Source organism: Ochlerotatus camptorhynchus, unplaced genomic scaffold, assembly GCF_037179485.1.
Source record: "Ochlerotatus camptorhynchus isolate MF236.1 unplaced genomic scaffold, CSIRO-AGI_Acam_v1.1 ptg000277l, whole genome shotgun sequence".
NCBI classification, from domain to species: domain Eukaryota; kingdom Metazoa; phylum Arthropoda; class Insecta; order Diptera; family Culicidae; genus Ochlerotatus; species Ochlerotatus camptorhynchus.
In genome coordinates, this window is record NW_027040766.1 from 7,100,646 (window position 1) to 7,124,293 (window position 23,648).

The 23,648-nt window shown below is 38.3% G+C and overlaps 1 protein-coding gene across 2 annotated transcripts in view; it reads right to left on the minus strand.

Annotated features, from left to right (window-relative positions):
• Positions 1 to 4,770: 4,770 nt before the first annotated feature.
• The window catches only part of LOC135706304 (protein aubergine-like), a 52,861-nt gene continuing 33,983 nt past the window's right edge, over positions 4,771 to 23,648 (minus strand). Inside the window, exons 1-5 of one of the 2 annotated variants that reach the window (XM_065227895.1) lie at positions 19,209 to 19,402; positions 6,731 to 8,063; positions 6,456 to 6,665; positions 5,456 to 6,394; positions 4,771 to 5,393 (exon numbers count right to left, since the gene is read on the minus strand). In XM_065227895.1, coding sequence (XP_065083967.1) covers positions 5,129 to 5,393; positions 5,456 to 6,394; positions 6,456 to 6,665; positions 6,731 to 8,063; positions 19,209 to 19,221 — 2,760 coding nt within the window. In that variant the 5' untranslated portion in view covers positions 19,222 to 19,402 and the 3' untranslated portion in view covers positions 4,771 to 5,128. Of the gene's footprint in view, positions 5,394 to 5,455; positions 6,395 to 6,455; positions 6,666 to 6,730; positions 8,064 to 19,208; positions 19,403 to 23,648 lie in introns of those variants that run through there. The other variant, XM_065227896.1, reaches the window with a different exon arrangement.

A 23,648-nucleotide genomic window follows, 5' to 3' on the forward strand; every position in this document is an offset into this window, starting at 1 on the left:
GTGTTATTAATAGGACTTGGAGGTATATAAATGGAAATGAATAAAAATGGATATACTGTGTTAGTTGTTTTTATTGCTATTGCTTCTATAGGTTTTACATCTGGAAGTTTTATTTCTTGGACATTTATTTCATTTTTTATTAAGAAGGCTACTCCACCATAGCCTTTGTCTCTTGTTTTTTTATGGAATTTGTATCCCGGAAATTTAAAATCTTCATTTGGTTTTAGCCAAATTTCAGATAAGATAGCAATGTCTATTTTATGTGATTGTAATAGATGAGTAAGAAGTGAACGGTTAGCTACCGGTCTTATACTATTGATGTTATTTTGAAGTATATTTAGATTGCGAACTGGATCCATTTTTATTTATTATATGGAGGTTTAGGTGGTTGTAGAATTTCTGGGTTGATAAGATCATTTAACTGTTCACTGATATTAATAAGAAACAGATTTTGATCCTTTGAATTGGTTTGGATTTCGTTTGAAACGTTTTCGTTAATCTTTTCTTGAATTTCTTTAATTTTGTTGATGAGTTTATTCAAGTTGAGTTGTTTTACTATTTCGACTTTGAGTTTATTTACGATTTGCTCCAATTCTGGTTTTGTTATGTAGTTATCATTGTTAACTTCTTTGTTTGTGTTGATGTTATTCTGGGTATTTGTTATGATTTGTTTTTTATTTTGGGGTTTTGGCTGTTGTTTGTTGTTAATGTCGTTGTCTGTTATTATCGGAGGAAAATCAGTCAGTGATTGAAGTCTTTGAGCTGTCTGTGATGGACGAGGGTTAAGTTTTTCAGCTTCAGCGAATGAGAGCTTGTTATATGCCATTGATTTTCGAATATTATCTTGCCGAGATCTTTCTTTACAGTTTGCGTCAAATGCTTTATGTGGTTCTTTGCAGTGGAAACATGAAACATTCAATGATTTACAGTCCTTTCCTTCATGATCATTTTGTGAGCAATTATAACACCTGACCTGTTGTGATTTACATGCGTTTTGTTTATGTCCGTAGCGTAAACATTTCCAACAAAATTTGAGTGGAAACAAATAAACCTCTACCTTTGACATTACACCATATATTTTGATTTCTTGTGGGAGTTTCTCACCTTCTGCGTATATTTTAATGGAGTATGTGGGAATCAGTTGTTTGTTTACCATTTTATGAATTCTTTCAACTTTTGTTATTTTAATTCTCTTGCTTTCAATGTTGTCTTGTAATTCCTCTTCTGTTATTGTGGGAGGTATATTTCTGACTACACCTATGGTTTCTTGAAACATTTTTGGGACATAGATCTTGTACTTGTATGTTTCTGTCAGTATTTTTGAGTTAATCAAGTTTTCTGCGTGTCTTTGGTTATTGAATGTGATTTTGTATCGGAATTTTCCTGCTGGTTTGAGTTCATTGTAATTTGTGATTTTGATGTTATGCAACAATTTGGCTATTTCCATGATGTGCAATTTTTGTTTTTCGTCAGTCGGTTCCATGAAAAAAGTCTTGTGAATCTTATTTTGAATCCAGCCATCGTCCGGAAGATCTTTAGTTTTTTTTTCTCTCAGCGTATTTGTCTGTCTTCTTGTCGTTCGTGTTTCTTTGTTCCTTTTTCAATTTCTTGTTTCCAGTTCTGTTATCTTCGTCTGATGATTCTTTTTTCCGGCGGATACTCAATGATGCGTCACTCGCAGATTCATATCCTGTACCAGAGCCATCCTCATCTATAGGGCCATAAGCCCCATCTTCATCTTCATCCATGCTTTCTCTCCAACCAGTCTTTTACAAGACCTCGTGGAGAAAAATCGAATTTACCTTACCTTAGCCTATCCTATAATGTAGTAAAAATCCAATGGAGTTTAAATAACAATAATAATTTACACAAATTTCACAATGCTACAATAAAAATTTGCTCGAAAATAAATTTTAGAAGAAAAACAAAATGGCGGATATAAAAAATTCTCTTAAAAACAACGCGTTACGCGCACTGATACACCTGGCTGTACTTTCCAACTTTACTGCACAAGGCTTCAAGGGAGAATGTACATTATGTTTGTTTTGATTCGCTATGAAAGTTTGACAGATAAAAGGCCGATCTGGAAGGCTCGCTACTAAAACCGTTCCAGGACCTGATATCAAGACTTGGATGAAGTTCAAACTTAGGAATGCTTGGGCCCAGGAGTGAGCCAGCAAAGGAACCCTTCCTCCGTAAAATCAAAGGGGAAACCACCAAGTGCCAAGATTCTCCAAACCATCATGACCAACTGATTCTTTCTCGTCTCCGCTCAGGACATACTCGGACGACCCACAATATGGGAAGTGCGATTTTGTTCCGAAAACACTGTGATATTTGCAACACAACGATGACGGTAGAGCACCTCTTAGTGAATTGCCCAGGTTTCCAGGGAATTAGGGATCTTTATGGAATCCCGATGAACATTAAAACGCCTTGGCCAATGACCCTTCAACCGAAGCAACTGTTATATGTTTCATCAAGGAAGCCAACATGTATAAGAACATCTGACCTAACTCACTGACAAGAACCAGCCATAACGGACCCACTGCATCGAACCAGGACCAACCTCTATAACGGACTCTGAATTCCCCACCATAACCACTAACTACCTACGACAGCACCTCGACAGCCAACTCTGATAGACAAATACTCTGTTACCGGGGTGGTCTCTTCTGGACTGTTCACTCCTCTTAATTAGTGGGTCCCTTCTGGATACCCCACTTCATTAACTCTATAACTAGGGGGTCCCTTCTGGCTCCCCACCGCTATTTCAAACTCTGTCACTAGGGGGGACCCCTTCTGAATTCCCCAATATTCGTCAAGAGATGAACCAGCTTCTGACTGAAAGTCTCGCTAATCAAGATAACCTAACCTTGACAGATAAAATGAGGGGTTCGTGGATTTTCCTATGTTTCGGGGGGTGCATCGATTAGCTTGGGACCGAAGAGAGTACCAGAGCTGAGCCAAAAAGTTGAGCACGTTTCTTCGGGACCTTCTGGTCTCAGAGTTACCTCTATGGTATTCCCAACTAACATTTTCAGCTTTATAACCCAACTTTTCTAGCGTTGTGCTGTAAAGTAGCTGAAACAAAGCTGCATATACAGCTACAAGCAGAAGCTAGCAAAATATTTTTCGAGAGCGTTTACTCAACTTTTTCACAACCGTTATTCAATTTGTCAGTCGCTCTGAATAACATCAGCTAATAAACGCTAATGTCACTTCTGTACAAATATCAATCAACTTTCAACTTTTAGCTTCAAAACAAAGCTAATAAAGCGAAAATATTACTTGTTTGATGGCTTCTACACAACCAACCACTCTTGCTGAATAACATTAACATCAAAAGTGCTTTTTAAACAACTAAACAACCTGTACTCAAACTGTGTTAGCGCCTAGGGGAAGGACAGCTCCAAGCAGGGCTCTACAATTTCGAAGCTCTAAAATGAACTCGTGTTTTGTTTCTCTCATACATACGTGTTCGACACTTCATTTCTATAACGCCTAGCTAAACTATCAGCAAGAAACGAAAAGAAAAAAAGCAGGACGCTTAGAAGGAAAGGCTGGCTGTGGAACTTCTCGTCGTTGCTTTGCTCATCGCTTTCAATGTAACTAACGTCGATTTTCTAGTATGGCTTTCAATCCACTTTCACGAACACTCTATCACCGCTCTTTCAATTTGTTAAAAATGCGTTATGTCCCGTTTTCGATCATTTTTTTTAGATAAATATATGGATGGAAGATAAATTAAAAATATGACGTGTAATCTTCAAGTGTTTTGACGTGAGAAATGCTTTAAATGTGTTATTTCATTTTCCGTCATATACGTCATGAAACCTCTGTTGATATGTTTCATGAAAGAGAAAACTATCAAAGTCGAGCGCTCTTTCGCTCATCCGTTTCGGCGAAGCTTGAAAGGAAGACCAATGGAGCGACGGGAGAAAGAGAGACAAGCGATTGAACATTTGTTTGTGCACGCCGACTGAGGTTCTAGAATGCTGCGAAGCTGTTCGACTTTAACAGAAAAAGAAAGCCAGCAGTCTCTTCGTCGCATCGATTTGGTCGATTGAAGCTGATATTGTGACGCCCTGGCTCCAAGTATCAGCATCAATACCATAGAGGTAACTCTAAGACCAGAAGGTCCCGAAGAAACGAGCTCAACTTTTTGGCTCAGCTCTGGTACTATCTTCGGTCTCAAGCTAATCGATTCACCCCTCGAAACATAGGAAAATCCACTAATCCCTCATTTTACTTTCATAGCGAATCAAAACAAACATAGTGTAGTACTGGAATTGATACTAGAATGGGGTACGTTAGCGGCAAGTCAAGTAGTGAGCCAATTTAAAATCGTTAGTTTCGTATTGATTGTTGATTGTTCCATGTTCAATGCAGTCCTTAATAAGGACTCCTTGTTGACCGTGGAACAATTATGCGTATATAACGACAGTAATGAATATGTGCTTTCTCTGTAATTCAACGTTCAGACTAGAGTTGTAACGTTGTAACATGTTATAATAATTATTGACAAGATAAATGTCATCAAGATTGGCTCGAGGATAGCCTTATAATATGTCATAACATGTTAGAACTGCTCAGTCTGGCCACCGCATAAGTCACATCTGAGGAACTTCTGCCCAAACAGCCTCGTCAACTCAGCATATGTTATTGCTTTCCTAAATTAGGTAAGTGTGCGGATTTTTTCGGAAATAATAAATTGAATGACACGACTATTATTTTGATTGTTGTTTAAAAATATTAGTTGCCTTGTGATTTAAAAATCCAATCGACCATAAGAGTCTAAACCTATCAAAAACATATTAGTTTCCGAAAAAAAAAAGATTGCGTGAGGGAAAAGAGTTTTTAAGATGTATAGCGAATGACATTTGCTTCCATTTACACACATTTCAAATCAGTAACATTTTAAATTGAAAAAGTTCAGTAAACTATGCTGGATACGTAGAGCAATAGAAGTGTAAAGAAATATAAAGGACTACTTCTAGAACAAAGCAAAAATTTACTGCAAAGTACTAGTACTATAATATATTTTCTGCTGAATGAAAGAACTATATACTCGCTACGCTGAAAATGTGTTTGTTTTATTTCCGTTAACGTCGAGATTCATTCAGTTTTACAAGAAGTATAATTTCTTTTCCAACCATGTATTGGGAGCTTGATGAAGATACTGCCCGGCGAGGGCAGCCAACTTGTGGGCATATTGACAAACGGCCGGTACTCCAACCGTTCCGGACCAATTGTAGTACATGTGCGTCTGCTTGAAAGTGTACAGCTGCAACCGATCTGCGCTAAGTCCGGATTCATCGCACAATATGTTGTAGGAAGTAGGTGATACCGTACCCTGACGTACACTTTGCGATACCAGGAAGAAGTCGTTTCTGGAAATTACAAAAACGTGTTAATAGAGTTTTTCCATTACATGGAACAAAGTTCAGCGAACCTTTCCGGTAACGTAATGATATCGTCGACAATGGTTCCCGGGGTTGGATTTCTTTTGTCGTGGAACAGACGCGTATTGATTCGTTTGTTTACTACGAAGAAGGTTAGCTTTGGAGTAATCTCCTGACCCTTGTAAGCGAGCTCCAATTTCTCCTTGACGGCACCAACTTCATGCTCGTGCACAAAGCCCAAGTCACCATCCCCTACCCCATCGCGATAAACAACAATACGCTGTGGCATGATGTTCCCAAAGCTGGACTGGTACGCACGAATTGCTTTAATAACATTAATTGCTAAGAAGTTCGACAGCTCTTCACCATAAGCATGCTGGTTTACGGTGGAATAATACTTTGGATGCTTAATGCCTGCTCCGTACATAGAGGCAACCAAAGCTCCGTATCCTTTCGATCTATCTTTGGAATCCTTACAGACGTCATATCCGATTACCATCACCGATGCCAATGGACTTTTGATGACCCACGGAATCCCACCCAATTTACAATTCATTTGGATAGCAACCTTGGTAGCCACGGACATCAACGTACGTACGTTGCCTCCCTTGGGCGTAATGGTTCGCGTTTTTAACACCTGTGTTGGGACAGCTCGATCCACGCAACATTTCTTCTTGATGGCCGAATAGCGATCGGCCTTGTCATTCGTTACTAAACACATGATCAGTTGGGGATCTCTTTGAACTATCTGACTGAGCTGCTCCACGTAAACAACAGGTGAGTCGTTGGGAATCAATACGCGCCTTGGTTCCTCGATCTGGAAGTACATCTGCGAGGCAGCCTGCTTTAGGCAGGACATGAAATCACCAATCAGCCGTTCCGATCCACCGGGTATGACAACGCACCAGTTGGTCAGTGCTACCGTTAGGTACATTGGATTGTTGCGGAAAGCCATCTGCCATTCGGCCATTTCACCCGCCAACACTTTACTGTAAAAATGTTTGTTTTAGTATCAACATTTCGAGGAACTGCTCAATCCAAACTACTTACTAGTTATCCTGCTCTGGGTGGAAAAATACCGTTTCCGGTGCCAACACGCGAGCAGGGACCTCGACCAAGCGACGATCAAGCTCAGTTTTCCAAAATTTGAATACTTCGGAACTTTCCTTTGACTGCTGCAGACGTCGGTTGAAGACCTCCAATCGCTGAATACGTTTGTCAGGCGTTAACCGGGTATGGTCGGCGATTGCACGCATTAGGCTGAAAATGTGACGAATCGTGTCAATTCATGTTGCTTACAAAGATTGTGTAAGTTAGATACTCACTGGAAATCTCTCCGCATTTCGTCGGTTATACCGGTGATCCTGGACAACTCCGGTACCAAGTAGATCAATTCTGGCATTCCAGCTCGTATGTCTCTGGCTTTCGAACGAGATACCAGCATAGGCTGCCGTGGATCACGGATTAAAACGTTGTACCGTTCCTTGAAGTACTGCATGAATGTGATGGGCCCATTCTTAGTCTGGAAAGAGCTCTCCGGGTTTACATCAAACTCCACATCGGATACAGTGTAAGTATTGTTTTTTCCATAGGTAGTCATCACGATCGATCCCAGAACCATACGTTTGTAGTTGTCTTTGTAATTTCCTCGTTGATTCATACAGTGTTCAAACAGTGAGTAGCATGTATCAGTTCGCATAACTCTATGCGTCAGTTCGGCACACATCAGTACGTCCTGCTCATGTTGGCGAATACTGGTGACGTACCCTGGGTACAGATCAATTCCGTACTGCCTGATGGCGATTTTGGCTTCAGGATCAAAGAAATTTCGTCCAATAATCTGCAACTTCAGGCCACCCATGGCTTTGCGATTGATAAGGTTGTATATCATGAAAGCCGTTTCGTTTGTTCCGCTGATTACTCCAACTCTTCGTAAAGTAATGATATAGGATTCCTCGTTTGTCCTGTCTTTAGTTGTGAACTCCGTTGGATCGGCATCCAACTTGGTTCTCGTAAATATTTGTGTCCCATCAAACAAGTAACCTCCAAGTTTTTCTTTTATATTGTAGATGAGGGAACTCATTTGCTTACTCGTTTCAACGGTGGGTTTAAAATCAACACGGTAATGGAACAGACGCTCGTCGTCTTTCCGGACAACCCGGAAATAATTAGTCTGTAGCATAACCTGTTTTCCACTGTTTCCTTGCTTGCTTACCGCTGTATTAGATCGAGTGTGTACAATTTCCGGCAAATAGCGATTTCCACGCAATCCACCGCGGGCTCCTCTACCACCGCCTCTGGCACCGCCTCTGCCGCCATCTCGTCCATGCTGATATTTTTCTTCCGTCTTGACCTCAGACTCCAAAGCCGACATTTCTTCTTTTGGTCGGACGTTTGGTGATGAAACTTCCGGTCGTTCATAGGGTTTCGGAGAACGACCTGGTTCCAGATGCTGGAACTGCTTCTGCCGATGCTCGAAATTGCCCACCTGACTTCTCTGGCCACCTTGTCCATTATCCGATCCTGGCCACGCACCCCGCGATGAACCTCCATTGTATCCACCGCGCGATGAAGATGCTCCTACGTAGCCACGGGCTCGTATCCGACCGCCACTGGATCCCTCCTGTGGATTATCGGCCATCCTTCGGTAGTAGCGTCCTGGAGATTTGAAGAAGAAAAAAAAATATTTTATCGAACGCCCAAAAACACTGTCCTATAATACCTTTGAAATATTAAAAAAAAATCAAACAAAATCACTCAACACAAGCGTCTTTCACGATGGTTCTTACTGCACTCAGCTTTACATAATGAACATACACAAATCTGTTAGTACTTTCAGCCAGATTTATGCTTCGACTGTTTGTACCAATCTTATGGCTGGGTACATTTGCAAATGATACCAAACATGTGTGTTCAATGTGACGGCGCTTTCATGGGTAGGTTTTCTTGTTTCTACCCCTTAACATAATTGTTTTATGGAAGGGACACCCAACACGAGCATGGAAAAATAAGTTATGCATAAATCTTCTTTCTTTTTGTTTATCTTGTTTATGTTCCTACTTTCGTTCTACCAAAAAAAACAGCCTGCATTTCATTGATGTCGGTATTGACCGAGAAAATTTGGAAATTCCCTGCCGAGCAGAGATGCCACATATACAGATTTATCTGTAACTATACAGATTTTTTTTTCAATAGTTTGATACTGATATGTATATACAGATTACAGATTTTTGAAAAATATACAGGTTTTTTTTTTAATAAGGAGAATATTTTTTTTATATTATTTTTCATATTTATTAATTCTGATAAATAATCGTTTCATACTTTTGAGCAGCTTGAATTCAATCTGTGAGCATCAAACCCAAAACGTATTTTTGACTAAATATAACATGATTGTATTATCTTCGAATTTGCTTGGATCTTTTGAATGAACTTCTGATGTTCAGATGTTCTGATTTCTCGTTAGAAGGGATATTAGTTTCCCTTTCTTTTTGTTTAATTTACCATGTCACATGGTGACAGATACAATATTTAATTAACTGTGCGTCAATTCAGTAAACAATTAATTTTAGTAAACGCAGGAAATTTTCCGTTGGAAGCAGATTTGTCTCTCGGTACTACTGGAACTTAATGTTTTGTATTTTCTCAATTGTAGGAAGGATACAAATCACTTAAAAAATCAAGATTATAGGATTTCACGATTAAAAAAAAACAAATTCTTTAGAAAGCAAAATTTAGTATTTTTTTAAGATTTTAAACATTGAACAAACTACTTCTGAACTATGAATGAACTCAATGAAGATTTAGGTAAATCCACACTGAGACCATAATAAATAAATAACAGTTAACGTTAATGTTCCATGTGATTACAATTTTCAATAAAAGAATAATTATTAATAACGTCTATGTAATAAAGATGACTCACGTTGGTTTATAATCATCGAAATCATAAATTAAATTTAAAAATAAAACCGTTCGATATTGACAACACTAAATGTTCGGGCTTGTTGCCAAACTACAGATTAATTTACAGATTTTTGTCAGCCAAATACAGATTAAAAAGATTTTTTGCGATCAAAATACAGATTGAAAATCAATAAAATATGGCATCACTGCTGCCGAGTGTTTTATAACTCTCTGTCTCACTATATAACACGAGGACTACCTGCATGGGTTTTTTTTAATACCGTCACCTGCACAGTTAAAAAATTTCTCGAGTTCGGTAGAAAAAAAAAATACTGATTCGACACGGCAATTTCATAATTATCTCGGCCATCACACTATTTGTTCCGAGATTAACCAAAAACATTTGCCGAAATATCAGCAATTCATCTGATTGTACCGAAATTCGGCAAATTAAATCACTGCGCATATCAGTAAGGCTGTGTACCATTTGCCGAGTTAAATTTATAAACTCATGGTTAAATGTAACATTTCGGAAGTTATTTTTTATGTTCGAAAATCCCTGTGCTGTCGATCGACCGGTTTTCGAGAAGAACTCAGCCACAGTTGTCAAAATTTAACTTCTTGTCTGTCAGAAGTAACCACGCTCAGATATCACTGAACCAAATCACCCTCCATTTATAGCGAGGGGGACGACTCTATCTACGATGCAGAAAAGATTGTGTTTTGCTGTGGCTAACTGCGCGCACGCTAAGTAGATAGAAAGAAGATTGATGACGATTCTGGGGATTTCCTGCAACAAGATGATGCGCGATACAAGTAGATGCGAGAAATGAAATAAGATTTTTCGAAGATTGATTCGCTAGTGTGAAATTTGTTGAGCATCTAGACTTGAGATTTCGATGTGTCGCCCCCCTCGATTTATAGAATGAAACATCATTCAGTTGCATCCAATTTCAATTTTTCTGAAAACCGTTTGACAAAATCAACCGGATGATTTTCTATTAGGAAACGTGTGATGCTCTTTTGATTGTTGAATGAATATTGACATGTTTTTTGTATGTATTTCGATAGCAATACATATGTTAAATATAACGAAAAACATTCAGTATGGAAACGAATGAAATATCTTTTGAGATAGTCCCATAACTAAAATCATTTGATTAATAATTATAAAATATTTCGTCTTGGTGTCTTTGGTGCACTTATTCCTTGGCAAGTAAGCAATAAGCACCGAAAATACCAATACTATTACGTGCACATTCAATCCCTCCTGTATTGACATCGTTGACAACTACTGGGAGTTCTACGAAGCCAACATCAATCTGCTGTATAACAACATCTTTAACCCTCGTTTGGCTCTACCTCGCCATCATCATTCGTCTCTCAAGGACCCAGCTCAATTTAAATCCCAACTTGTTAATAATATAATCATAAATAAATTGTAAAACTTGACTTGATGTTTTGAACCTGACTTTCCTCCGAAATTCCGTCATATAATTTCATTTTATTATTTGTTGAAAATAATACGATTATCCTATGATTTATGACTACTTTGGTTTTCGCAAAACGATCTAAAATCATTCATTATAAATATGGATGGTTGTCATGTGATTTATTCATTTTCCAACAGATGATAAATCAAATAACGATCATCTCAAAATCATCTGATAATAGTTATAGCAACAATCAATACGAAACTAACGATTTTAAATTGGCTCACCACTTTAGTAGCCTATTGGTCCCAAGCAAACGATTACCGTACCCTATTCTAGTCGAAATTCTAGTACTACGCAATGTTTGTTTTGATTCGCTATGAAAGTTTGACAGATAAAATGAGGGGTTATTGGTTTTTCCTATGTTTCGAGGGGTAAATCGATTAGCTTGGGACCGAAGAGAGTACCAGAGCTGAGCCAAAAAGTTGAGCACGTTATTTCGGGACCTTCTAGTCTTAGAGTTACCTCTATGGTTATAGGTTATAGGGCTTGAGTGAGGCAATAATCATTCGATGCCAGGATGATGTTTTGGTTCAGTGTAGCAGGGTTAATCGATAACTTTCCATCTATCAAATTTTAACCAAAAGTTAAAATAATTCATCAAATGGTTCAGAGCCTAATTAGAGATACCTAATACCGAAATCAGCAATCACGCTTACTGAGATTTCGGTATTGACCTCATCCATTGCCGAATTTCGGAAATACAGCTGTAAATTTATTCCACCCACCATTTTTTCAGAAGATCGGAAGTGAAACAACGAATAACAGTGTCTAAAAGTACTACTTTTCCGCATCCAGTGCCGAAAGGTTCTACTTTTCGGCACTCTTTTGAGCACAAATAATTTGGTATGCTACGACTCCCGAGCAAAGTCCAGCATCAAAATGAAAGCAAATTGAAAACAAGTTTTGATATCAACATCAAACTGAAATCATAATTTGATTTCAGTTTATGCAATAGAAAAATTTCTTTTTCATTTCTCTGTACATTTCGAGGGGGACGACTCTATCTACGCTGCAGGAAAGCTTGTGTTCTGCTGTGGCTAGCTGCTCACACGCTGAGTAGATAGAAAGAGGATTGATGACGATTCTGAAGATTTCCTGCAAAAAGATGATGCTCGATGCAAGTAGTTGCGAGAAATGCAGGAAGATTTTTCGAAGATTGATTCGCTAGTGTGAGATGTTTTGAGTATCTCAAATTGAGATTTAGATGTGTCGCCCCCCTCGGTACATTTGCTCTTCTTCTTCTTCTTCTTCTTCTTCTTCTTCTTCTTCTTCTTCTTCTTCTTCTTCTTCTTCTTCTTTCCTTCATTTAACGTCGGTCTCTGTTCCGCAATCTAGTGCCAATCACCGACGGACATCGATTGCCATCCATTGACGGCAATCGAATGTGCAGGAAGCAGTGTTGGCAAAATCAGAAATCAATTGATATTTTTCCGCTCTCATGAGCTCGCAATATCACGCATGATATTGGAACAAAATATCATGCTTGATATTGATTTTACAAGCTCCTTTGATATTGCGAGACTATTCACAATGTGCAAAAATCAAGCTGAGAGTTGACTCGACACAAAAATGATTCAATTGCACATCATTTTCTTAGAAAGAGAAAGCATAGTTTGCAATCTCTTTTTAATCTTCACCGATGGCAGACGCGAAGGGACTGCTGTAAGTCGTTATGGAAGTTTCGGTTGCATTCGGATGTAAAGCAAAAATCATTAAACTCAATCTCACCACAGTTTGGTGAGATTTGCATTTGGTGAGTTTTGTTATCTTGATATTCCGAGCTGCGATATCAGAGCTTGCAAAATCAACCGCAGTTGTTTGCTTGTTGATTTTTGTCTAAGAAAATCAAGCGTGATCTTGGGCGTTGGTGAGCTTTGATTTTTTGATATTTTCCCAACACTGACAGGAAGGCAGCTTTTACACCTGCATAGGATATCGCACCCATTCAAACAGACACATGGGCCGGGACCAACGGCTTTACTTCCCTTTCGAAGGAAGACGTGACCAGAGATTTTTATTCCTCAGAAAAATTCCACCGATCTCGACTGTGATTGAACCCAGATTTTGATATTTTAACCGATAAAACGACCAAAACGACAGCAACCTGAGCAATCATTATCAGCGAAATCACAACATCAAATTCAGATTTCAATTTGATCTCAGACTTTGCTCGGGCTACGACTCGTGTTGAAAAAATCTTCTTTTTGCAACGTGTTGGATGAATAGGGGAAATGGATGTAATGTCGGCCTAAATGCCCCTGATTTGGGCCCATACATTAATTCAACAATCGACTAAATTTTCAATAGAGACCGAACATATTCATTATTACCTAGCGTTTATCTAGATAAAATTGATAAACAACAGATTTTTTGCGATTTAGCAGATTTAGCGAAGTGCTTTTTTCCTGGTAGTGCAACAACTAGACCATATTGGTACAACATAAAGCATGGCTGGTCTAAAAACTTGTTTAAATATTAGAAGTTTATTCTTCAGTTTGGATTTCCTGTTAATAAGACGATACAAATATTTTATTTATTTATTACATTTGGCTTGATGCCCTCAATGTGATCATTAAAAGTTAATTTTTGGTCAAGTACTAATCCAAGATTTAGAGTTTAGAAAAATTGTTAAGATGGCCAAGAACGTGATTATCCGTTTCAAAAGGAATCAAACCATCTATGCAGAAGAAGCCCTGCGAGAACTGCATCCCATCCCCAAGGGATACTGGCTGTCAGTCATGCTGCTGTACTGACTGTGATTCGCCGCTGACATACGGCTACGAAAACGAAACGGAACGTTTATTGGAACCAAGATATTCCATTGTCCTTCGTATTCATGTCAAGAAATTTCAAGTTGCTGGACCTCTTACTTGGCTACCTTCACTCGGATCCAGCAATCGACTACAGCCGATTATCTTTTATCCCAAGCCGAAGGTTCACTATATTTGGACAATTCAAACTGGTTCTACATAGGACGGGACTAGGTTATGTTGATTCCCATCAAGCGAACCGTCTTTGATTAGAACTACAATGCAACAATAGCACGGATGCCTCCTGTGGATTCATTTGGACTAACTTGGTGCGATCGTATCTGATTTTATCTATTTAAACTAAATTTACATGATTCTCTTAAATTTGACAAATTCTTAATGGAGTTTTCTCCACGCATCCTATTTTTTGTGTCTTTGGAATCATCATTGAATGCCAAATGAATTGTCTGTACATGTTTAAGCATGTGGTGGAACATTACTGTAAATCATAGATGTTAAAACATTATATTATATACTGGATTGGGGGGCAGCCTAATACCCCGTTCACATTACAGCGTGTATCACGTGATATACGTTGTCTTGCAATGAGCACTCATACATCTAGTTTTCACTGGAAATCCTATGTATGAGTGCACATTACAAGACAGCCTATATTACGTGATATAGGCTGTAATGTGAACGGGGTAAGGGAATCAAAGGATTTGTTGACTGGACGAGGGTTCGTGGATTTGCCAGTCTCTTGTCACGTGATTCCAGGTGGCCATCTGGTCGTTTTGTCTTTCAAAGGTCTTAATGAAGATGATTCACCATGCTGCAACAAACCCTCAGGCAAAATTTTACGACCAGTAAAGTATCTGCCGACATTGGTAATCCTTGCACTGATGGTGGGTTCCATTCACATCAAATCACATCACATCACATCATGTACTAATCCAAGATATTTCACTTATTGATGAAAGCAAACTTATTGGATGGTAGCTAGAAGCATCAGCTGGATTTTTATCTGGCTTCAAAATTGGAATAACTTTTGCATTTTTCCATTTATCAGGAAAGTATGCCAAATGGAAACATCTGTTAAATAATTTTATCCAAGATACTCTCTAAAAGTTTTTTTATGAGGATATAGAAAATTCATTTTTTTAGATATAGATCTTAATTCGTCCAAATATATTTTCCCGAAAAAAATATTCAGATAATCCCGAGCAACCTGATTCTCAATAGGACTAGTAAGACCCAAACCTAAATTATGGGAATTCTTGAATCGCTTAGCAAATTTCTGAGCTTTTTCCGAATTCGTGATCAAAATGTTACCACCTTTCTGGAGCCGCTGGTTCCAGGAGGTTTGAGATACCTATTCTCATGTAAAAGAAATCCGGGGAATCTAATACCGCTGGTGAAATTAGTAGTTATTTGGCTTTATATGAGACTACCGGTTGTCTACAGCCATAAAATGCTAAGAATGATATGGTAGGAATCCAAGTCATACTGTGCAGACTTAACAGATAGCCCATATTGCCCCATTTTCCCCAAAACTCGTTATTTATGTCTTATAATTAACAGTTTTGAAAATTACACTCAAAATAATCTACACGTTGAAGCTACGTAAAAAATCACGTAAGTTCTCACTTTTTCCTCTCCTCTCAGTTTTATGTGGCCCACGTAGAGAGTGTGTCATGTTCCTTGCATTTCACATGGAGTTCCTTTTTAACACACTTAAATAATCAATTAAATCTAGAGTAACATTTGAAATGGGCCTATGTCCAAAACGTAAACAAACCAGAAAATGAATTTTAAATTTTGACTGCCCCAATTCAATTCATATTTAAGAAAATTGAAGTATTTTAGGCATTTATGTTGTTCACAATAACAATAGTAACTGTATCTCAGTATACAACATCCAAAATATACGAAAATCTTTCAAAAATATAAGAAAATCGATAACAATATAATTTCATAAATTAATAAGCCTTTTTTGTGAATTTTTCAATGGATAGGCCCTTTTTGTTAAGCCGTTGTGCTTGTCATGAGAAATGGTAGGCCCTTTGCTAAGCCTTTTCGCAACGTCAAATAAATTCAAAACAAATCATCGGCCCTGCCTCAAGCAGTAGGGCCTAGCTTTGGTTTGAAATTTTTCAATCATCGGCCCTTCTACGTCACTAGGCTTATCAATGGAATGAAATAAATGAATGGTTGGCCGTTTCAGCGTGCGGGCCTATTAATGAATCAAAAAATTTCGTTGATCGGCCGTTTCGAAAATCGAGTTATTTTTAATGATTTTTCTCGATTATGCGGAACTTTCCTACACGATTAGTAGCTATCAAGCGGTGCTAAAGAATGGTATCAAAACCCGATTTGTTTACGTTTTGGACATAGACCCATTTCAAATGTTACTCTAGAAATGTACGTGATTTTCACATAACACTGAGTCTATGTGCGTTTCACGTAAAGCTTATTTCCACATCTGAAAAAAGAGTGGTACGTAGGTACACTCAGAGCATTGCAAATCATGGCGGCATCACGATATCCTTTGTTCGGTATTTTTGAAAGAAAGTGGCAAGATGTAAGTGTAAAATTATGATTTTTTTTTTTTTCTCTTTGACAAAAACAAACTGACTGTTTCATCGTGCTCAACAGAATGATTTCAAGCTGTCCAGCAATTTCTTCCGCTAAGGAAAAAAGTATCTCGGCCCATCCCCATGATCGTCCATATTGTTTGTGCTTCGTACCGAATATTTAAAAAAAAATCTGATGTGGTGAATTTAGCATATATGAATAAATTAAAGAAATATTATTATATTTTAGTACTATGAATACGGTAAGGATGTTATCTACATATTAAGGAAATATTTGTATAAACAGTGTCAAAATATTGATACTAGAATCCTCCAATGAATATTACCGACCAAATCACGTAACTGCTATGTGATAATTATGTGACGGTTAAGCTTCATTAAATGAGTGCCCCTACATGAGAATTACGTGGGTCTTATGTGAAAAGTACGATGGAAAAAATCTACCTATGTTTTCACGTAGCATTGACGTGAAAATTATTCTGAGTGTACCGCTAGATTTCAAACATAAAACACACAATTTCTTAAGTTGAAAAGTCCATCGAATCGATTGGAGCATGTATAGGATAGTGTGGGATTCGGGATTTCATGTATGATATGATGGTGGTGATGGTTCAGCCACCAATTAGTACACCGGAGCGTATCCAAAGGTTACACATTCTCCAAAGCCCCCTTCTCCACCAGCTTCTCCATTGCCCCCTGCTTCACCCGTTCCCCTGAGAACATCACCTGCCACTCGCTAAGGCTAACCAAGAAAACTCGAACGGTCGTGGGATGCCTTTTTCCAACGCAAAAAAGACTTCAAAGGATCTGATTAAACATTTTTCAGCCGTGACCGAGATTTTGAAGGTGAGGCCAAATAAACTGCGCGTTACCGTTGCCGACCGTGTGCAGACAAACAAGATTGTTACCTTTGAGCTATTTTTGAGTCTCGAAGTTGAAATCGAGGGAGTTGTGACCGAAGCGAGTATGGCTCGTGATGATTTTCTGAAAGGTGGGGTTGGTGTCTTCAAGAACCCTAACCTGTTCAAAATAAAAAATACTAGACTGGATTCAAGTGCATTCAGTGTCACTCGTTGGAACAAAGAAGATCTACACGTTTTCGGCTTCGTGTTGTGTGACCTTCACCGGTTCAGCTCTACCGGACTACGTCGTGGTTGGGATGATCCGACAACCAGTGCGCTTGTTTGTACCAAAGGTAATGAATTGCACAAAATACAAGCGACTATGGCACACTGCGGTCACGCTGTGATCAGTTACTCCATCTTCCCGAGTTCCCCCATGTAGTAGCCCATTCGACCTTCTCTAAGTTGATGACCTTGGTTCTGCCCCTAATGTTGGCGAGGGAAGTCATTTCATTTCAAAGTCAAAGCCCCACCTAGGAAGCGATCCAAAATTACCACGCAATAGCCTCAGGAGGCCTCTCGTATTGAATCTCGAGTCATCTTGAAGAAACCAGGAAGTAGCGGTAATGTTCCGAAAGCTCCTCCAACGGGTTTCAAATCTTTTGATTTTGATAGGGAGTTTCCGCAATTTCCAGGTTCTTCCAACGTTTGTTAACGTTTTCTGGAATTGTGGATGTCATTCTCGAAATATTGAATGTGTCTGACTCCATGAGGAAAATTATTGTTTTGATGATACTAATGTTGAAAGACATTTTTGAAGCAACTAGCTTCTAAATGGCCATTACTTTCGTCGATCATCAACTTTGACGTTTAAAATACTAACGTTTGAAGTTTGGTAGATTTTAGTCTGTTCGTGTATCAATTTTAGTATCTGTTGTCCCTTCCGAAGCCCATCTTTTTATGTTTGGTTGCAGTTGTAAACAACCATCAGTCATCTCGAGAGAGATCAAGAGCACTTTCCCGTCACCGCACTGATGCATCTCCCATGGTCAATCATCGAAAAACAGTCAGGCGGTGGTAAAATATCAATCGAATCCTTGTGTACCTTTTTCTTGATCCCTTCTCTATCTGTTAATAGATTGTAGTCCATAACCTCGAGTACGCCGCGAGTATTCAGACACCTCTTGTACAAACTCGAGTATTAAGAAACATTGTTGAAAGTAAAATGAATTTCGGCTCGGTAAAGCTTCCGCATTTAAGTCTTGATAAATAAATGAATTTACAATGGCCGCTATCATGGCTGATTTTAAAAGGCACATCAGCCATGACAACGGCCATTTGTGGATTCTATCAACCTTGACCTTAACAGGAGCTTGCACTTGATTTTAATAAGCATAGGCGTGTAGATTGTTTCTTCTTCTTCGCATTTCAAGCTTATTGCTTATCGCGTATTAGCTTATTGCGTGCTCTCTACTTAGTGTTCTAGATGCACTTCCACAGTTTTTAATTGAGAGCTTTCGATGACTGGTACCAATTCTGCATTAGTATAATTGTGTGGCAAGTACAATCATACTCTATGCCCAGAGATTTCGAGAAATTTTCCAGCCCGAAAAATTCCTAGACCGGACCGGGAATCGAAACCCAGCCACCTCCCGCATGGCTTTGCTTTGAAGCTACGCCTTTACCGACTGAGTTAAGGCCCCCGCGGGCAGATTAGCGGAGGTTCAAACTAGAAAGTGTTCACATTAAGAATGGTCAGATTACCGGGGGTCCACGGTAATAGGAACGTATAGCCAACATCTCCACGCGTTTCTACTTGCCCCGGCGTACATTAAGCAAATCAAAAAGTGTTTTGCATTTGACACATTTAGTTCATTGAAGTCCTAATTTAATAGGATTTATATCATTTGATAGAACCTATTCTGCATTTTTGCAACACATTCAAAACATTTAGAATCTGGCAACTGATTTGCTTCATGTTATTGCTGATTGCATCTGAAATTGGACTGCCCCAAAAATGCAAAAAGTGTGATAAAAGTGGACCTTTGCATCAAATCGTTTTGGTGTCTTCGGAGCACTTATTGCTTGCATCATAAGAAATAAGTGCACCGAAGACACCAAGACGATAAGACTGAAGCTCGCACTTTAATCACACTTTTTAATAAGTGAAAACGCGCTTATTAGTCCAGTTTGGTGTGAAATGCGCAATACTAACCTTTTGAAGCCATATTGTTGTGTGTAATACTGTCACGTTATAAATCACTCAGGTATATCAAAATATCGAACCGGAAAATTAAAATTGCATTCATGGAAAAAGTCACATAATCAAACACTTTAAATAAACGTACAAGACGATAAAATAAAACGCTCCACCGATCACAACATTCCAACACCAAATCGATAGAACGACAACAGCGGTTGAGATAAGAGTTAAACAATGGATTAATTTGCCCGTTGTCCGTTCAGTTGCTAACGAACGCAAAGGCCTTCAGTCGTAGAACCTAACAACAGGCGATGCAAACAAATTGTTGATTCATACTGGTCAGCTATGGTGTAATAGAACAGTGATACAGTACTGGACATAAAAAATGATACACCGCAATCCCTTCAATTTCAAACAGCTTGCTTATCAAGTATTCAAGTTTTATCGCTCTCACTGACGAAGCGATTCGTAGTATTTCGCCTCTCCTACCTTCTCTTTCATTCGGTGAGTTACCACATACGTCACTCACTCACAAGTTGGCAGCAACACGATTCCAATAATCATTCTTCGCAAGCGATGCCACTCAATAACGAATATACCTAGATTGATATTCATTCTTCATGAAAAATATCAATCTACGTAGGGTAGAGCCACATAACACATGTGGAACTTCATGCAAAATAACTGACAAAAAGTTTACCCCTTTTTTGTGTTGCCTCAGTGGTATAACTGGTATAGTTGGCCATCGATCTGTCAAAACAAAACATTCATGATATCGACACTGAGCGTTCACATAGACCAATGTCGAAAACATAAACAATGGCTTCTTCCGTAAAATTCTCGTAGCTCAAAGTCAATCCATGTAAGCCACCAATACTATCGAATATGGGGACTCTCCCTCTACATAACCATCGTGGTGGTTTACTTGAGTGGTTTTCCATTCTCGAGAAATTCGCGGAAAAAGTCATTGTTTTAGTTTGCGACATTGACTCTTATGAAATGCTTTGATTGCATACTCAGTAAGTATTGAAGTGGACGACGACTCGGCAACTCTTTACTCCTATGGTAAAATCCCAAAAGGATTTGAAAATCTTTGCATGCTATCTAACGAGCTTTGTCTTGTCTCTTCACTCCACCATGGTATCAGTGAGGCACCGTCTCTTCACGCAAAGCTTGACAGGATCTTATGAAATTTTCATAGGAGTGAAAGGGAAATTTCCACCATGTTTCATGCACAGACAGACGTTTGCTGAGGGAGATTAACTATAGGAGTAAAGAGTTACAGAGTGGTCGAAAAGGCTATTTGCAAGTTTCAAGGTAACGCGGTTCTTCTTTTTTCGACTAGTGACAAGGGGCTTATCAAAGGATTTTTAACTAGTATTTTCAAATCTGTCAGAAGCCAATCAAGAGCGTTACTAGCCAGTTTTTTTCGATACAATGTTCGAACATATCTTTTGTCATTAATCTACGCAAATAAAACCATGGAATTTTATTTCAAATTTGATTTAAGCCCTAGGGTCAAAAACTGTGCCACTTGTGTCACAACTGGTACACTTACCCTACGTAAAATAGACCCAAACGATTAATTTCTTTTGTAAATAGTGCTTACGTTGAAAAAATAGCTGTTCCTGGTAACTTTGAGTCAGCTAGCTGGGAGTCCCAGCCATAGTGGTCGAAAAAAGTTTGTTACGATCCTGTTTAGCCTCTCCTTTGCATTTTAGATCAACCTTTCCACGTTTTTAAGTACAAAGTAATTGGAGTAGATCTTTATGTTGGGATTTGAGCAAAACATTTCAATTTGCCGCAGTTGAGAAACATACGGAGGGTGAAATCATTGGGTATTACAGGTATCGAAGCGTTCGATTTGTTTTATCGTCCTGCTTACGAAATTCTTGCGAATGGAACGATGGTAACCTCAAAACACTGCATATTTTCTGCCTAAACTGGACCACTTGTTGCAAAATTTTGCTGCTTCGCTCTGGACTTTTTTCGCTGCTGTAAACTTTTAATTTGCACGGTCGTATTTTTCCTCCTACGAATCCAAATAAAATCAAAAGTTGATGCAATTGGTTCCAAATAATTTGAAAGAAGTTTAACTAAAAGAATGGTACATACATTCTTCTTCTAAGTTCACAAAAATAAAAATAAATTAGAATTTGAAAAATTTAACAAGAATTAGAGAAAAACAATACGTATCATTTTCAAAATTGGGCTGTAAACAGTTAAGGTAGCTTACAATGGCATTTTAGGATTAAAGTTGGTGGCAGGTCATTGCATAAAATATCGGCGAAAAAAGTCTACTTTTTTTAAATGCAAACATTAACATATTTTTTGCTGTGTGAAGCAAGGTGATTAATTTGTTAAATCCAGCTATATAGTTATGAAAACGGCGTAAATCATTAACGATAAACAAAGGTTTAGTTCAGAAGTGTTAAGAAGTCATAGAATTATAAACCACTCTATTATTATTTTAATGAAATTGACCAACCCCTTGATTCCCTTTCTCATTTTATAGCTGGAATAATCAATTTGACAGATCGATTCCTTTCTATACCATTTGAAATCACTGAAATGGGGTCGATTTGGGATGATCGAGTTCCACATATGTTATGTGGTAGAGCGCTACTTCGTCGTAATCGCATATTTCCGTTCTATCGATCAGAAAAGATCAATAATATCAATGATTTCACCGTTCACAAACCAATAAGAGGTTTGTTCCGATGCGTTAGTTCATTAGCTACAACATAAATCCTGTTAGAGCGTATTGTATAAATATTTATGCTCATTGTTCTCAAAACAAAAGAAGCGCTCCTAGCGAATCCAATTTTCCATCGTTTATCCGTAAGACGAAGAAAATCAAATGGCGTTTTAATGCGTTAGGACGGAATTGAAACTCATAGAACGAATTTAGAATCAAGAAGCAGTATTATATTTTAAACAATATCTCATTAATTTGTGACTCTTTATCAAATCCAACGGTACGTATGGAAAGGTGAATAAATTTAGAAGTCATCTTTGACAGAAATATTCATTTTTTGTTCAAACCCGTTCAAAAAAGAGAGGTATACTCAATGTATGGGTAAATTATTTAGAGTCCTCTCGTGTATTATATTTTTACGTTACTCGAATGTATTTGTGTTTCCATAACGGCGGATCCGTACTATAGACGTCTTGACTGTATGCATTTCATCATTGGGGTATAACACAAAATCGTAAGGTATTGTTTTTGGTTCAGGTTTTGAAAATATTTTTTCCCGTATTTTTTTTTTATTAATTTGCGGACAAAAAAAAACATATTTTTTTAGACGCTGAAAAATTGTGATTACTGTGACAATGGTCATCTAACCTCTTGTTGTTACGGTACGTTCGGTAGCAATTCAAGATAGATGAAATGAAAATAAAATATCAAAATGAGATAAACTGATAGTTGAATGATTGATGAAACCCCAATTTTATCACAGCAACATGCTTGTTAATCGTTGTCATGACAAGCACATATTTCATCTTATTATTTGGACAACTAGATTCAAGGGGTTCAGATTCGTTGGCTACGTGTTGAATTTTAGTGTTTCAAGATATGCATTAGTCTGAAAACTATGAAGGTAGCGTACGTATTGCGATGGAGACTAATAGAGAATTGATGCAAGGTCCCAAAGAGGAAAAACCTGATGACAATAAGGGTAAGGGCAATGCAGAACAGTCCTGTTCAAGTTCTACAATCTGTGTAAATACTGAGGACGCTGAGATGCGTGATACTAACCAACAAAGGACAGAAGCTAGCGGTGAAAGCTGCAATGCTTCTGCAGATGTTGAGTTTAGTTTGCACAACGCTGATCAGTGGCCTCCTGGAACTAGTGGAGCAACAAATAATGGAAATTCTGTGTTGCCCACCTCTTGCTTCAAGCTCACGGATCCTCTGGGTAATCGACCTGATTTTGTAATAAAGGCAGACAATAATGCCAGTTTTGGTAAAAATAGTAACTCACAGAAATAGAAATGACCGGAACAAGTATCAAATTTATACAAGAAAACCTTCATCATGCAAAGGCAGCTTCCGTAATTCTATGTAAGACATTCATCAAAGGCAAACTGGACGTAGCGCTTCTTCAAGAGCCTTGGACATATAAAAGTAGGATTTTAGGAATGCCTACACAATCGTGTCGGCTTCGGCATGCCAGACTATTTTCGGCAACCTAAATTGAAACACTATTTTCACTGGATTTTCTTACGAAAACGCTTCGCTGAATGCATGCAAACGATTCTTTGTGATGAGAAAAAGCAATCTAGCAAGGTTTTCTTGAAATGAAACACACGCACTACAAATTGTAGCTGATTTCGAGTTGCCGATAATAGAACAGCAGATTTACATGCAGTTCAAATGGAACGGTTGCCGAAGAAAAACTGGTTGCCGACAATACTCGCTCTCACTAGAGAAGATTGGAGCTTTGTAAA